We start from the raw sequence: 17,455 nt of genomic DNA on the forward strand, positions 1-17,455 counted from the left end.
GGCCGAGGCCCCTGGAGGAGTGCAGGGTGGCTCCAGGTCACTGGGGATGCCCGAGAGCAGCTAAAGCAGACCACTCCGCTGTGCAAAAGGCAGGCAGAAGGGCGAGAACCGTCTCTTTCCCCCCAGGAGGCTGCAAGGAATGCTCCTTGTGTTTTCTAGAGAGAAGCTGAGCTGTGAAGCAGAGCCCTGCCCAGGCCCGCAGCTTCTGGGGAGTGTAGGCGGGGCTTTGGGCTGCTCCAACCTGGGGTGGATCTCCTCCTCCACCTCTCCAGCTGCCAAGAGAAGAAATGCCTGAAGAGCTGCAGAGAGCGGCCTCGGAGGGTGTGTCTGAGAGGTGCCGAGGGAGCCCCTGCCAGGAGTGCCCGCTGACGGCTCATGACCCCGTTCCCTGCCCTTGGCCTGGTGGGACTTGAGCCGCCCACGGCTGGGCCCCTGGGGGTCCTGGGGGTCACAGAGCTCCAGAGGCCATACAGGCCTGGGAGAAGCAGCCCCTTCCCACTCTAGGTCAGACTGCAGGTCTGTCTTCCTCCTTAGTGTGAGGGTGCTCCACCAAGCCTCTTACGGTGTTTTCCTGTGGAATTTTCTGGTATCGACTGCAGTTTTCCTTCTCTCTCTCTCTCTCTCTCTCTCTCTCTCTCTCTCTCTCTCTCTCTCTCTCTCTCCCAGGGATTGAGCCTGAGGGTGCTTAATCCCTGGGCCACATACCAAGCCACCTTTAAGTTGCTTAGGGCCTCACTAAATTGTGAGACTGGCTTTGAACTCCTGGTCCTCCTGCCTCAGCCTCCTGTGTGCACCACCGTCCCTAGTGTAACTGCAGGTTTCACCGTGTGGCCCAGTGTTCCACCAAGTGTCTCCGCCGTGTGCAGATTCATTTACTTATTGTTCATTCTTTTCAGCTCTACATGACAACAGAACGTATTTTGACATATCCTACACACATGGAATATAACTTATTCTAATTAGGAGCCCATTCTCATTGTACGTGATGAGGAGTTCCACTGCTTCCATGATAAACATGGGAAAGTTCTGTCCAACTTATTCTACTGTCTTTCCCATTCCCATTACCCCTTCTTTCCCTTCATTCCCCATTCTCTGATCCAATGAACTTCTATTATTTCCCCGTACCCTGTGGGGTGTTAGCATGTGCATATCAGAGAGAAATTTTGGTCTTTGGTTTTTTGGGACTGGCCTATTTCAGTTGGCAGGATAGTCTCCTGTTCCATTCATTTATTGGCAAATGCTATAATTGCATTCTTTATGACTGAGTAATATTCCATTGTGCATATGTACCACATTTTCTTTATCCACTCATGTATTGAAGGGCATCTAGGTTGGTTCCATAGCTTAGCTACTGTGGATCGTGCTGCTATAAATATTGATGTGGCTGTATCACTGTAGCAAGTTGATTTTAAGTCCTTTGGGTGTAGACCAAGGAATGGGGTAGCTGGGTCAAATGGTGGTTCCATTCCTAGTTTTCTGAGGAATCTCCCTTCTGCTTTCCAGAGTGGTGGCGCCAGTTTGCATCGCACCGTCCTGCGCTGTTTGTGTTCCAGTCTGTATCACTGTGATGAGCAGCCTGGCCGGAGCCTGGCCCGGCAGGCCTCAGAGAGAGGCTCTGTCTGACTGTTGCTTTCTTTCCTCACCTGTCCTGCTGTTGCTCTATCACCTTGTTTTCTCTCTGCCTTTGAACAAGCTTCTGACCGTGCCCCTCTGTTGCAGGTATGTTGAAGCCACCAGGGCCTTTGGGGGCAGCTGCCCCTGGGGTGATGCTACCTTCCCCACCGCCCGGACCACAGCAGTTTGGCCAGAATGCACCTTATGCCTCCAGCGTCCCAGGCCTGCCTCCCCAAAGGTGAGCAGGGGGTTCCAACCTGTGTGGACACACCGCCACAGTCTCCCGGGCGGTGCCTTGTGTACTTGATGTTCACGTGGAGGCAAGTTCCTCTGCGTGGAGTCCATTCCTTGGGAAGATCTATTGAAAAACTACCCAGAAACAAAGCCCTGGGAAAAGTTAGGGGAAAGGGATGTTCAAGAATAGATAAAAGTCACTTGTCTCCGTGCCACATGATTCAGTTCTGGGTTATAGTCAGTGTTTTAGAACTTTGTGCCCTTCCTTTAGATGCCTGTGGTCTCTATGAAACTTTAAATTGCCCTACTCTCTTGGGTCCTTCACAGGGTGAGCTCAGTGCCAATAGGTGCTCAATAAGTAGTCTGAAGTACACATCTGATGCAGCCGGTGAGGCCCGGGGTTATGTGTGAGGGTTCCCTCGGCAGAAGAGGAGTAAAGAACGAACCTCGTACTTGTGATCACAGCTGAGGAAGCACTTAGAAGGGGCCTGAGGAGCCCAGGTGTGAGACGCTTCAGTTTTCAGAACCTGCCACTCACAGGGGACTGTCCCTGGGGACCAGAGCCAGCTTCAGGCTCTCCCTGTTGGAAACACCTCTGTTGTCCCGTGAGCTCCTGCGGCCAGCCACAGAGCCAGGCTGTGGGCAAGGGCACCTAGGAACTGCTCCAGAATCGCCGCAGGCTCCCTCCCCAGGTTCCTGTCCCAGGGAGGAGCCTCCCTGTGACCTGGACCCTGCCAAAGTCCTTAGCTCCTGCTAGTAAGGAGGTGTGTGCTGTCAAGTTGTGTCCTGCAGGGCAGGGCGTGGGAGCCTGAGGCTTCCTGCGTGGGCCTGTGTGGTGACTGGACCACAGAGGCAGGGTGCCTGGGGACTCCGCGGATGAGCGGCATTTGGCTTCAGTGTGCTTAGCGCACAGAGCGGAAGTCAGAGGGACCTGCCTGGCCTCACCCTCCACCTTCGCCCCAAAGCCTGGCGGAGGCCACAGGGGAGGGAGGAACCAGGGGCCGCCTCGATGCTCTGCCCGACGGAAGAGAGGCGGCAGAACCCTCGGTCCAGAGTAAAGGGGGAGGCCCAGAATGCACATCCTGAGAACTCAGGCACCTGAACATTCCAGACACCAAGGTCAAGCTGGCAGAGAAGGTCTTGGTCACGGCACCAGCGTGAATCCGCTCCATCTTGGTGACAGTGGCCTGCTCCCTTGGGTCAGGCTGCTGAGGAGGGAGAGCTGGACTTTGGCATCACGCTCAGCGTGTCATGGTGTCTGAAGTTGAGATCTGGGAGGCAGGACAGGCTGCGGTCTTCTGAGGGGCCACCACGGCTGTCCCAGTGAGTCCTGGGCTGCAGGACGGTGCTTCCGCACCCACAGGCCTGCGGACAGCCGTGGCCTCCTGTGAGTGGGCATCGCAGAAGGCCTGTGGCCTCCTGACCTCGGGCCAGCCTGGTGTCCCTGGGTCTCCGATGACCTATGGAAGGAGACCACTATGCACTCTGTACCCTGTCATCGGGTGGCAGTCCCTGCTGCCCCCTGTCCTTCCTTAGAGCACAGTCTGGCTTCCCGGGACCACACAGCCTCTGAATCTGCTCCCACTGGGCCTCCAGGGCACCACAGGCGGGTGTCGCCTCCCCTGGGGTTCACTTGAGGCCACCCAAGTGGGACTGGGGGTGGCAGTGGGTCTGGCAGGTGGCAGGGCTGCCATGCTCCCTGTCCCGGGTCAGATGGGGCTGCAGGCTGAGGGCCCAGGAGCGGCAGGGGAGCCCAGCAGAACACTGGCTCAGCCAGCACGGGGCAGGCAGCTTCTGAAGTTGGCATCTCACGTTTGTCGTTCCTGCACAGAGGGTCCCTCAAAGAGATCCCACTTTTTCTAAATCTCACATGTCAAATGAAAGCAAGATTAGGGTGGGGTTGTGGCCCAATGGAGAGCACTTGCCTAGAACATGTGAGGCACTGGGTCCGATGCTCAGAACCACATAGAGTGAATGAATAAAGCTGCTGGGTCCATCTACAACTAAGAAAATTAAAGGCAAGATTAAGTCAGGGTCCTGTGTTGATTTGACTTTTTTTTTTTTTGTACTGAGAATTGATCCCAGGGGCACTGGACCACTGAGCCACACCCCCAGCCCTATTTTGTATTTTATTTAGAGACAGGGTCTCACTGAGTTGCTTAGTGCCTCGCTTTTGCTGAGGCTGGCTTTGAACTGGTGATCCTCCTGTCTCAGCCTCCTGAGCCACTGGGATTACAGGCATGCGCCACCACTCCCAACATTGAGTTTTAAATATATAAGTTTTTGTTTTTAGAACACTGCAATTCCAAAGATAAAAGTAGAAAATCACACCCACTCATGTGTAACTTGATCTTGGCTGAGGCAGAATCAGTGTGTCACAGGCAGTACTACAGTTTTCTGCCTAGGGTTATTGCTAGGAGGGGTTAGCTTAAAAGTACAATAAAACCTAAAGTCAGGGGTTTTTTTACATTGTAAGATAAAAAGTAAGTTGGGCTGGATTTGTGGCTCAGCGGTAGATAGAGCACTTGCTTCACACATGTGAGACCCTGGGTTCCATCCTCAGCACCACATTAAAAAAAATAATAAGTGAAATGAGGTATTAAAAAAAAAAGATCAGAAGTAAGTCAATTGTAATTGATCTGTTTGGTGAGGAAGTGAAGAATTGGAGGCAAAAGGGACTCAGATCCCAAATTGAAGGTAATATGTTTGAATCTACTAAGAAAATAATTTTCAATGAAAAAGGAAGAAAAGAAGCAACAAAAATAAGTTAATAGTTTTTCCGGGTGTGTTTTTAAGTGTGGAGTGTAATGGTTGGGTCACAGAGGTCCACAGTCCCTGCTCCACGGGGTTCAAAGTCCTGGTGTCTCCGTCAGACCTTGCAGAGTCTGTGCCTGTCCTGGTCCATCTTGAGCCTCTGGGGTGGAAACCTGCAGCCGGGTGATTTAGGAGCAACAGAACTCGCACTCACTGCTCCGGAGGCTGGAGGTCCACACTGCGGCAGGACTGGTGTCCTCTGAAGGCTGTAGCCCCATTGTCTCCTCCAGGGGCACCCTGTGGGAAGGCAAGGGCCTGTGCGTCCTCCTGTGGACCAGGGGGCACCCTGTGGGAAGGCAAGGGCCTGTGCGTCCTCCTGGGGCTCTGCTCCTTCGAAGGCCCAGCTCCGGGACCTGCCCGGTAGCACTGCCTGCTGTGGTTGGGACGGTTCCCGCCAGTGCAGACCTCGTCCAGGTACTGACACGCTGAACTGGTTGGCTCTTCAGAAGCACTTTTTCGAGGGGAAGTGTGGAGCAGGGCCACAGTCAGCTCTTCAGAAGCTGAAGTTTAAACTGAGCTAAATTCCATGTCTTATTGATAATCCGGTGGTGATCTCTCATTGATCATTCCTTTCAGTGGTGAGTCTGCCCTTTTCCAACACTGAATGAAATAATAAATAAAACCCATATTTGAATGTTTCTTAGCCCCCAAACAAGACTCTATACTTTAACCACATCATTTCTGTGGCAGAGAAAGGGGCTGTCCTGCCCTCCCTGCTGGCTGTCGTAATCCCCAGGCCAAGGGTCGTGAGGTGAGGTGGTGTGCCTGTGGTCACACCCCAGTCCACAGGCCAGGGTTGGAAGCTGGGTTCCTACCTAGATGTTGACGCCACGTGCTTTGTGACTCTGGGAAAAGTAAATTGAAAAGTGAAAAAAATATTCAACAATTTGTATGTTTTAAATGTCCTGTTAATTCTATCTGGTAGGTAGTGACTTTTGCTGCTATTTAATACTATTCTGTTTTTAAATTGATAACTTTGCTTCTGAAATCCAAATCTGAGTGAGTTTCAGTTGGTTGGAAGGACACGGTTTGTGACTCTCAGAGCCTCCCTCCTGGGGTCTGTGAAGCCCCGCCACAGGGGAGCTTGTCCTCCTGAGGCGCCTGGAAGGCCCCACCTTTTCCATCCACTTAGTGCAAGGCTCAAGGCCTGTTGGAAACACACTCGACAGAGTAATTGTTGGAGGTTAAGATTAAGATTTATTTTAAAAATCATTCAGTTTGATGGAGGAAAGTGAGGAGACGTTAGCGTGCTGTTTGGGGCAGTGTGGTCACCAGGCCGGCACAGCAAGCCACTGGCCTCCTCGGGCCCTGCCCCTGCCTCTCTCTGGGTGAGGCCCTAGGGAATGCTTCCCAGTGCACAGACGGGAAATGCAATCAGACCGCAGCACTGGGAACACTTCATTTTTACTCAAAGTTTAAAACTGTAGGACTAGAGTCACAATGGCGTGGGTGCAAAGCACCGTCTGGCTGCTGTGGCCGATGGACCTCAATTGTAATCCATCTATTTTGAGCGGGAGTGCGCGCAGACGGGCCCCACCTCCCCAGGCAAGCACACTGGAGCTCAGCCCAGAGCCGGCAGCTCGGCTCACGTGCACATTTCACAGGGAATGTGCTGCTGGCCTTGGAGCAGAGAACTGCGAGGCCTTGCTCACAGCTTGGTGGGCGTAGGTGGATTGTCCTGAAGGTGGCCAGGAGCGTGGAGCTTTCTCTCCCTGCTGCTGACCATTGGCAGGGTCCACACACCACTGTGTGAGCTCAGCTTCCCCGTTGACTTCAGGCCGGATTTGCCTCCACCTCAGAAGTGTCCTTTGCTCTGGACCCTGCAAGGTGTGAGTGGAGATGTGGGGAGGTGCCGCACGATCTCTGCAGAGCGCCGTCAGGCTCATCTGTGGCACACCAGGCTCCTGGCCCCACCTGCCTGGCTCTGCCTCTCAGGACACCCTCTGCCTGCCACTTGCTCCAGAGGTGACAGCACTGACCTGCTTTCTGTCTTCAGATTCACAGGCCCCGCACCTGTGCACAGTGTGGCCTCCGCATGTGCCCCCTACCAACCCTCTGCACAGCCGTCCTACCCGAGTCCCGCGTCCACGTCAGCCGTCACCCAGCTGGGCGGCCAGCTTGGGGCCATGCAGCTCAACAGCCACGGTAACAGCCTCGTTGTCAGCACTGCCTGCCTGGTGTGGGCTCCTGTGACGGAGGTGCTCTTCATTTTAAGGCAGCGCCAACCCTGGCGTACCATGGGGCACTGGCACACGAGTCATTGGTATTGTGTATGGCGGTGATGAGTTTGCTTTCTGATAACCCTTCAGATGACCACAGCACTCTCTACATTTAATGTCCGAACAACAAAAAACAGAAAATACTGATTTCATGAGGAAACATTAGAACACTGAAATTATTTTAAGAAATGTGAGGGAATTTTAAACTCGTGTGGTTTATTGTGGATCCCCAAAATAGAAATACGATCGATGCTCACTGCCCACAGTGCATTCAAACTCTGTGTGTCGACCATGGGGGAGGACAAGCTGGGGCCTTGTGAGGCGGCACACAGTCAGGTTTTGAGAGCTGCCCCGGCAGTCGGGCGCCTAGCAGCCTAGGAAATCTCTACTGTGGTGGTGGGACACCCAGCCAGCTGTTTTGATCAAGAATGTTTCATATTGCTTAAACTTAATTTTTTTTACAAGTATCCATTTGAAACCCCTGCAAATATTTCTTATATTTGACCAATTTCAGCTGGATAAGTCTTGGAGCTGTGAGCATAGCTCAGAGGTAGAGCACCTGCTTTGGGTGCAGGAGGCCCTGGGTCGAGTCTCCCCAGAAGGACAGTTTCCACGACGCAGGGGAACAGTCTGGCTGTCAGCTCTCTGCAGTGTGACTGGGGGTTAGCAGCCCACCCCTCTCTCTGGTTGCTTGTTCAGAAAGTCATTTGATGGAGAAGCCCAGGATGAAAATGCCTAGTCAAACGTGCAGATTACCTGAGTCATACCTGCAAGAGCAAGAATTCTGCTGGCCCCGTTTCTCGTGCCTTGGCTCATGCACTGATCACATGACCCTAATGCCCCTGGGTGAACGTCAGTCCTGTTCTGTCACCAAGACCAGCTCTTGCCCCTTGTGAGCTTTCCAGGGCCCCAAGGGCCCCCTTCACGTCTCTAGGTGAGGCACAGAGGCCCGGGCTGCGCTCAGCGGCGCTGTCTCCCGCAGGTCCCAGCGCGGGCCCCGCCGGCCCTCCCGCGTTCCCAGGCCCTCCGCAGCCGGCGCCGCCCTCCATTCTGCAGCCGGGGCCCCGGGTGCTGCCGCCACCGCCCGCTGCGCTGAACGGCCCTGGTGCGCCCCCGCCAGCCGCAGGCACAGCCTTTCCGCCGCAGGGTAAGGGCGGGTGTGGGGCCTGGGTTTCCAGAGCCAGCGGCTCTCTTTCGGGGTGGGGGAATCCCAAGGCGAGGGGAGCCGGAGGCCGCACTGCAGCCTGCTGCAGGGGCCTGGGCCCAGGAGCCAGTGACCCTCCTTTCCCTTCTTCTAGCTGCCGGCTATGGCCCGCAGATGGGCGCGCCCGCGTCCTACCCTGGAGGCCTCGCCCCTGGCCCTGCGCGCATGGCTGGGCCGCAGCCCCCGAAGCAGCTGGACCCTGAGGCTGTCCCCAGCCCGGTGAGTGCCGTCTCCCTGTAAGGACTCGTTATCCATTAGCATTCATCCGCCCTGGACTGCAGAGGTTGGGGGCCACTCCTCCAGGATCTGGACCCTGAGTCTCCATTGCCGCAGGAGGCAGGCTAGGGAGAACACAGCCTGCGGTGAGGGCCGGGCTATAAGGTGAAGGGCAAGGCCAGGTAGCGGGCAGGCTGGGGGGGGCTTGGAAATCCCCCTGCGGGAGAAGGAAGGGTCAGCCCGTGCTGGTATGGGGGTCTCAGCTTCCTTTACCTGCTCTTGCTGTGTCTCGCCTCAGATCCAGGTGATCGAGAGTGACAGAGCAGCCAGAGGGGGACAAGTGTATACCACCAATACCAGAGGCCAGGTCCCGCCCCTGGTCACCACCGACTGTGTGATTCAAGACCAAGGTACTTGTTTTCAGGGGTTTTACTGAGTGTTCTCACCAGGGTTGAAGCAGACACTTCGGGCAGTGCCCTCAGCTTGGGGAGCCCCAGCGCAGCTGAGAACAGCCCCCTCTGCTCCCAGTAGTCTGCAGCTTCCTGATCTGTCCCGGAAGCCTCTGTGTTGAACCAGCGTCTAAATCCATGCCCCCTACACTAGGAGGGAGGGCCTAGGTGCAGGTCAGGCTGAGGCCCCCCAGGGTTTTGCCGTGTGCTGTCTACAGTGGTCCCCCTCACTTGCCCTATGAACTCAGCTGAGCTGCTGAAAGTGCTGGGGTTGTCCACCAATGTTGCTGTATCAGAATGGCAATTTCATCTAGTAGTGTGGCACGATTGCTTTTCAAGTTTCTTAATCTAATTAATTCCACATGCAAATGCTGAAGTGCTGGAGGCGCCACATTTTCTCCTTAGCTGTGCACCCTTCCCCTCACCCCAGTGAGAGCCCCATGTCCCTGGTCTGGCAGGACTCCACGCCAAGGCTGGCCTCCACATCTAACTCTCCTACTCCCTCTCCTCGCCTTTCAGCTCCTTCTCCTCTTCCTCTAGCCGTTCCTGAGGTCCCTTGGCCTCCTTCCCGCTACCTTAGTTCTAGCCTAGGTCATACTTTAGTTCTAGCCTAGGTCATACTTTAGTTCTAGCCTAGGTCATACTTTAGATGCCTTAGTTCTACCCTAGGTCATACTTAGACACCTTAGTTCTAGCCTAGGTCATACTTTAGACACCTTAGTTCTAACCTAGGTCATACTTAGACACCTTAGTTCTACCCTAGGTCATACTTAGACACCTTAGTTCTACCCTAGGTCATACTTTAGACGCCTTAGTTCTAGCCTAGGTCATACTTAGACACCTTAGTTCTATCCTAGGTCATACTTTAGACACCTTAGTTCTACCCTAGGTCATACTTAGACACCTTAGTTCTAGCCTAGGTCATACTTTAGACACCTTAGTTCTACCCTAGGTCATACTTAGACACCTTAGTTCTAGCCTAGGTCATACTTCAGACACCTTAGTTCTACCCTAGGTCATACTTAGACACCTTAGTTCTACCCTAGGTCATTCTTTAGACACCTTAGTTCTACCCTAGGTCATACTTAGACACCTTAGTTCTACCCTAGGTCATACTTAGACACCTTAGTTCTACCCTGGGTCATACTTTAGACACCTTAGTTCTACCCTAGGTCATTCTTTAGACACCTTAGTTCTACCCTAGGTCATACTTAGACACCTTAGTTCTACCCTAGGTCATACTTTAGACACCTTAGTTCTACCCTAGGTCATTCTTTAGACACCTTAGTTGTAGCCTAGTGTCATACTTTAGACACCTTAGTTCTACCCTAGGTCATACTTAGACACCTTAGTTCTACCCTAGGTCATTCTTTAGACACCTTAGTTCTAGCCTAGGTCATTCTTTAGACACCTTAGTTCTACCCTAGGTCATACTTAGACACCTTAGTTCTACCCTAGGTCATACTTTAGACACCTTAGTTCTACCCTAGGTCATTCTTTAGACACCTTAGTTCTACCCTAGGTCATACTTAGACACCTTAGTTCTACCCTAGGTCATACTTAGACACCTTAGTTCTACCCTAGGTCATACTTTAGACACCTTAGTTCTACCCTAGGTCATTCTTTAGACACCTTAGTTCTACCCTAGGTCATACTTAGACACCTTAGTTCTACCCTAGGTCATTCTTTAGACACCTTAGTTCTACCCTAGGTCATACTTAGTCACCTTAGTTCTACCCTAGGTCATACTTTAGACACCTTAGTTCTACCCTAGGTCATTCTTTAGACACCTTAGTTGTAGCCTAGTGTCATACTTTAGACACCTTAGTTCTACCCTAGGTCATTCTTTAGACACCTTAGTTCTAGCCTAGGTCATTCTTTAGACACCTTAGTTCTACCCTAGGTCATACTTAGACACCTTAGTTCTAGCCTAGGTCATACTTAGACACCTTAGTTCTACCCTAGGTCATACTTAGACACCTTAGTTCTACCCTAGATCATACTTAGTCACCTTAGTTCTAGCCTAGGTCATACTTAGTCACCTTAGTTCTACCCTAGGTCATACTTAGACACCTTAGTTCTACCCTAGGTCATACTTTAGACACCTTAGTTCTACCCTAGGTCATACTTAGTCACCTTAGTTCTACCCTAGGTCATACTTAGACACCTTAGTTCTACCCTAGGTCATTCTTTAGACACCTTAGTTGTAGCCTAGTATCATACTTTAGACACCTTAGTTCTACCCTAGGTCATACTTAGACACCTTAGTTCTACCCTAGGTCATTCTTTAGACACCTTAGTTCTACCCTAGGTCATTCTTTAGACACCTTAGTTCTACCCTAGGTCATACTTAGTCACCTTAGTTCTACCCTAGGTCATACTTAGACACCTTAGTTCTACCCTAGGTCATACTTAGACACCTTAGTTCTACCCTAGGTCATACTTAGACACCTTAGTTCTACCCTAGGTCATACTTAGACACCTTAGTTCTACCCTAGGTCATACTTAGACACCTTAGTTCTACCCTAGGTCATACTTAGTCACCTTAGTTCTAGCCTAGGTCATACTTAGACACCTTAGTTCTACCCTAGGTCATACTTAGTCACCTTAGTTCTACCCTAGGTCATACTTAGACACCTTAGTTCTAGCCTAGGTCATACTTAGTCACCTTAGTTCTACCCTAGGTCATACTTTAGACACCTTAGTTCTACCCTAGGTCATACTTAGTCACCTTAGTTCTAGCCTAGGTCATACTTAGACACCTTAGTTCTACCCTAGGTCATACTTAGACACCTTAGTTCTACCCTAGGTCATACTTAGTCACCTTAGTTCTAGCCTAGGTCATACTTAGACACCTTAGTTCTACCCTAGGTCATACTTAGTCACCTTAGTTCTAGCCTAGGTCATACTTAGTCACCTTAGTTCTACCCTAGGTCATACTTAGACACCTTAGTTCTAGCCTAGGTCATACTTAGTCACCTTAGTTCTACCCTAGGTCATACTTTAGACACCTTAGTTCTACCCTAGGTCATACTTAGACACCTTAGTTCTACCCTAGGTCATACTTAGACACCTTAGTTCTAGCCTAGGTCATACTTAGACACCTTAGTTCTACCCTAGGTCATACTTTAGACACCTTAGTTCTACCCTAGGTCATTCTTTAGACACCTTAGTTCTACCCTAGGTCATACTTAGACACCTTAGTTCTACCCTAGGTCATACTTAGACACCTTAGTTCTAGCCTAGGTCATACTTAGACACCTTAGTTCTACCCTAGGTCATACTTAGATACCTTAGTTCTACCCTAGGTCATACTTAGTCACCTTAGTTCTAGCCTAGGTCATACTTAGACACCTTAGTTCTACCCTAGGTCATACTTAGTCACCTTAGTTCTACCCTAGGTCATACTTAGACACCTTAGTTCTAGCCTAGGTCATACTTAGTCACCTTAGTTCTACCCTAGGTCATACTTTAGACACCTTAGTTCTACCCTAGGTCATACTTTAGACACCTTAGTTCTACCCTAGGTCATACTTAGACACCTTAGTTCTACCCTAGGTCATACTTAGACACCTTAGTTCTAGCCTAGGTCATACTTAGACACCTTAGTTCTACCCTAGGTCATACTTTAGACACCTTAGTTCTACCCTAGGTCATTCTTTAGACACCTTAGTTCTACCCTAGGTCATACTTTAGACACCTTAGTTCTAGCCTAGGTCATACTTTAGACACCTTAGTTCTACCCTAGGTCATACTTAGGCACCACTGTGATCCCAGAGCCCTGACGCCTGCCCAGCCCGGCAGACTGGGGGGCCAGGTCTGTCTGTCAGTGCTGCGGGTTGCTGCCTCAGCATTATGCGAGCTGGACCTACCTTAACCCAGGCTACTGGTCTCCACCATGCTCCCCTTCTGGATCCTTCCTCCGAGCCTGTGCCTCCGAGTTCCTCAGGCCAGAGGGTGGGTTCCCGCTGGTCGTCTCTCTTGCTCTCACCTGTGGCTTCCCCCTGCCCATCCGCAGCCCTCACTGCAGTGTCTCTGCCTGCAGAAGCTGGCTGCTCCTCCAGATTTCCGTGGCCTTTGCTAGCAAAGGAGAAACACGGGGACTTCTGTCCCAAAGGCTGTGGCTCTCCCTATCAGGAGGGGCATGAGGGTTTCAGGGAGGTCTCCAGTCACATTCCAGGGTGCTCTGGTGGGGGTCCCAGGGTGCCCTGATAGCTGTTGGGAGATATCCACTCCCCAGATCCTCAGCAGGCATCTCCTTCCTGTAGTGGGTGTGCTCAGGGCAGTAACTAGGGGAAGAAAAGATAACACTGTCTCCCTGATCTTATTAGGGAAGGGGAGAGGGGAGAAGAGAAGGAAAAACAAACACTAAAAAAAAAAAAACAAACCTGAGAGCAATGAGGGCTGTTCAGAAGATGAAGAGACTGCTGTTACGTCAGGAGCCGGCGTTGCCAGGAGAGGCGTCATTGAGGGCCACATGCTTTGCGTTCTGGTGCATCATAAATCTCAAGATTCTAGTTAAGTTTTCTATTGATTAAAAAATATTTTTTGTGTGTGTCAAGGGTAATGTCCGGCACTCAGGTCCTCAGGGAATGAAACATACATTAAAATAGACTGGAGTACTCTCAAAAGTAATTTTCTTGGTACAAGTAGAATTTTCATTTCTCAGTTTCCAATTTTAGAAAAAATAGAGTCAAAATGAAATCCTGTTTGACAGAGTGTCCCTTGATAGCTCACAGCAGCTCAGTGTGGGCAGGAGGTGAAGGGTCATCTCCAGGAGCGCTGTCCTTCCAGGTTTCTGTGCCTCTTCGTTTCATCTTTCACTGAGCCCGAACACTGGCTAAGCCTAGCGTCCATGTAAGACCCTCCTTGTAGAAAATAGTAGTGGTCATTACACTGTCTCTTCCTGTACAGGAGAATTCAGAGGGCTCCCCAGGAGACGGATTGCAGAGTGTTTTTAGGAATGCATGTTTTACGCTACGGCCTTGTCTAAGATACCTTCTGGGATATTTAATATCAGGGCAGTTCTTCCAACAGAATGTCAAGTGTCCCTCCTGCGTTTCAGGCCATGCCAGTCCCCGGTACATCCGCTGCACCACCTACTGCTTCCCCAGCTCCTCGGACCTGGCCAAGCAGGCGCAGGTCCCGCTGGCTGCCGTCCTCCAGCCCTTCGCCACGCCCCCTGCTGACGAGGTGAGAGTGCGCCCCCCATCACCTGGGTGCTTCCAGGACATTCTACAGCTGATGTCTGCAGCTGTGCCACTTCACCTCCTGTGCACCCAGTGCTGATGGGTACCCTCTTGTCCTGTTGTGGCAATGCACACGACAGACCAGGTGAGACCCCACAAGGAGGCGACTCAGTGGCCTGGCACAGCCCCGTCGCCCCTGTGGAGGGCCCTGACACCTGAGTCCTGCCAGGGAGACGACAGGCTGCTGTCCCAGTTTACCAGCCTGCTGCGAGAGCTGGGCACAAATTCCCGAGCACTGAAGAGTAGGCAGCATGGGTGGTGCATCTGTTCATACCAACCGGAAGGGTGTAGCCAATGTACAGTCGAGTAGAGAAACAGAAGCAGTGCGCATTCAGACTCTGCGGGGTCTGGTCAGAACTGGCCTAATTGCTCACACCACTGCCACCCTCTTTCCAACGGCCAAGTGCCGGTTGCTCACAGCACACAGGTCCAACAGCAGGGAGAGGAGCTCTACCCATGGCACTGCACCCACAACAGGCCCAGTGGGCCTTCCTGTTGCTCAGCAGTCTCCCAGTTCCTGAATTCTTCATAATTGCTCCTGGCCTGGCTCTGTAGTTTACCAATTCCAGAACCTCAGCTTGGACTCACGATCCTGTCTGAGCAAGAAGAGGGCTATCTGCACAAGACAGCAGACCCACTATCTTGGATGGCTCTCCAGCTGACGTGAGAGCACTGAGCTGGGGAACCACGGGTGGTGAGCCACTCCAAATCAGCCGAGGGCAGAAAGAGGAAGAGAACCACACACTGGATTCTCACCCTTGGGACCTCTGCTCCCTGCCCCATGAGCGTCAGCGCTGCTGCCATCGCTGAGCTAGGTTAGGTCACAGGGAGAGGCCTGAGGTGCTCCTGGAAGCCAGCCTTCCTTATGGCCTGGCTTCATATTTACAAATCAGGAAGTGTGTCCCTGTTACCTCACCCATGTTAAACCTGGTGTCTCCCTTCTTGGACCCACAAATTTAGCACGATGCTTATACGCTCTTCTTCAGAACCACAGTACCTTCTGCAGGTGAGGTGGACCAACAGGCTGACCATCCTGCGGTGTGTACAATGCGTGTGCATTTTAAATACTACTTTAACTAGAAGTATTTTAAGCTATTTTCATGATTTGATGATGAAAAATTTCAAACATACAGAAAACTTAAAAGCATTGCACAATGAATGTCTACATACCTGCTGCCTAAATTCCACTGCAACTGTTCAGCTACATTTGTTTTCCTTCACGCACCTCCTTTTTATTCCTGGTGTGTTTCAAGGTGAGTGGCAGGTGTGAGCACACTTGCCTGTAGCATGCACATCATTAACTGGTGGCCAGTAACTGCTTGCAGATTATTTTTCCTTTTAAGGTAAAATTTATTTATGATAAAATGAACATGTCTTAAGTAGTCATTGAGTTTTGACGAAAGTCCTCGTCCAACCCGAGCTAAGAGCATATAGACCTCAGTGAGCCTAGACGCTTCCCTGGTACTTCCCAGTCGGTCCTTCACGTGGCCCTCCCTCCCTGGCCCCCACTCTCTGTCTTTCCACACTAGATCTGTCTTGCTTATCTACTCCATACAGTTAGAGCCATAGGGATGCACCCTTGTCCAGGTAGATCTCTCTCTCAGGAGTGTTTTAGAAAGTCACCATTCATTGCTTGAATCCATAGCTGACTTCTCGTCTGTTGCTGACCACGGTTTTGCTGTGTGGCTATGCCAGTTTGCGCACCTTGTCTCCTATTGTTTTGGGGCTGGTGGGTACTTAGGATTGAACTCAGGGACACTCAACCACCGAGCCACACCCCCAGCCCTATTTTGTATTTTATTTAGAGACAGGGTCTCACTGAGTTGCTTAGCACCTTCTTTTGCTGAGGCTGGCTTTGAACTCATGATCCTCCTGTCTCAGCCTCTGACCCCCTAGGATCACAGGCATGTGCCACCGCGCCTGGCACCTAGTCTCTTACTGATGGACATTCGGATGTTTTCACTTTTTGGCCATTGTGAACAGGACTATGAAGAGCAGGGGACAGTGGATAGTATGACACTCAAGTGCACACCACCCTCAGTTAACAAGTGCTAATACTTTGTCAGATTTCTTAAAATAACATCTTTAGAGAACTGTGACTCTTTCAGTGTAGACACATCCGTTTGCCGGGCCCACTCCTTTCCCCTCTCCCTCTCCAGGGCAAACACTGATGCATGTGGTGTGTGCCCTCCCTGCATGGCTTCCAGGTGCCCACTTCCCAGGCAAGCCTGCATAGCAACATGACGGCATTCAGAAGGATACAGCACAGTGAGAACCAGGCCCCTCCTGCCATTGCCACCATGCTGCGGGACCACCTGCTGTTCCTTGCGGTCCCTGTATCTAAGGAATGCATGCAGCAGACCTGAGTGCCATCCTGTGCGGGATCAGCCTGTGTGTGGTCAGGCACTCGTCCCTGCTGCCGCCCAGCGGCCTGGCCTTCTAGCGTGGTGTCAGTTCAAGGTGCGTGCAGATGGAAGGAATGCAAAGCCTCTAGTCACTGATGAGCTGCATTGGGGGCAGCCGTGCAGGGGTGCTGCGTCTTGTGAGTCCCCCGCATGCTCCCGCGCTGTCGGCCTTTGTGCAGAGAGCTGTTTCTTCATGATCAGGAAGAGATAACCTCTGAAAGACACTTGCGATGTGTATGAAGTATGTGTATGCCAGTGGACGGGGTTTGTGCGCCGCAGAGGCTCTCGGCTCCCAGCGGGGCTCCGGCAGAGCCCTCTCCTGGTGAGAAAGCCTGCCCGGGCCACATGCATAGGGAACAGAGGAGAACCCAGCACTGCTCACCGGGAGCCAGAGCCTGACCTTCTCACCATCGTTATGTGCGCAGTGAAGCCAGAGCTTCCTGACGGGAACCCAAGCCTTGCCCACGAGCTGGGGACCTCCCACGCCGTCCCAGCACCAGTTCTCTCCAGCTTTTTGGTTTAGCCAAATGCTGTCTGTCTATCTCTCCTGCAATGTGAGATTTTCCTTTTGTGAAAACTTGCTCTGCACTGGAGTCTCTGTGCTTTCTAAAGAGATGAACAGATGGGGTTCAGCCAGCTGGTGGCCTGTCCCTGAGAACGTACGCTCTGGGCATGTACCTGACAGTGCTGCTCCTCCTCTCAGCCTCTAAGGAAGTCCTATTCCCAGACGTGAGGGTGGGGTTGCTCTGGAGCCCTACCCCCCTCTGGGACTGGCAACCTGTGTGGGGAGTCACCCTTTCTTGGGAGGGTACTGGCAGGAGCTGGCCATGGGAGCCCAGCAGCCCCGGGCTGCCATTGTGCTGAGCCGAGACCACAGGCAGAGAGAGGAAGGCAGAGCCTAAGAGCCATGTAGGTGGTCAGAGAAGGATGTTAATGAAGCAGATCTGCAGAGCTGTCACAGCCGAGGAGCTGTCACGGCAGAGGTCCAAGTAAGGGGGTTTAAGGGTCAGAGCCAGCTCAGAGCATCAGCCTAGAGTGGTCCAGGTGTGGT

The 17,455-nt window shown here is 52.0% G+C and overlaps 1 protein-coding gene across 1 annotated transcript in view; it reads left to right on the plus strand.

Annotated features, from left to right (window-relative positions):
- Sec24d (SEC24 homolog D, COPII coat complex component) overlaps nt 1-17,455 on the plus strand; it is a 63,200-nt gene that overhangs the window by 8,730 nt on the left and 37,015 nt on the right. The window contains exons 3-8 of the mRNA XM_071614761.1: nt 1,720-1,852; nt 6,659-6,807; nt 7,864-8,028; nt 8,180-8,304; nt 8,600-8,711; nt 13,816-13,943. Coding sequence (XP_071470862.1) covers nt 1,720-1,852; nt 6,659-6,807; nt 7,864-8,028; nt 8,180-8,304; nt 8,600-8,711; nt 13,816-13,943 — 812 coding nt within the window. The remainder of the gene's footprint in view (nt 1-1,719; nt 1,853-6,658; nt 6,808-7,863; nt 8,029-8,179; nt 8,305-8,599; nt 8,712-13,815; nt 13,944-17,455) is intronic.

The sequence above is a fragment of the Marmota flaviventris genome, chromosome 7 (genome assembly GCF_047511675.1).
Source record: "Marmota flaviventris isolate mMarFla1 chromosome 7, mMarFla1.hap1, whole genome shotgun sequence".
NCBI classification, from domain to species: domain Eukaryota; kingdom Metazoa; phylum Chordata; class Mammalia; order Rodentia; family Sciuridae; genus Marmota; species Marmota flaviventris.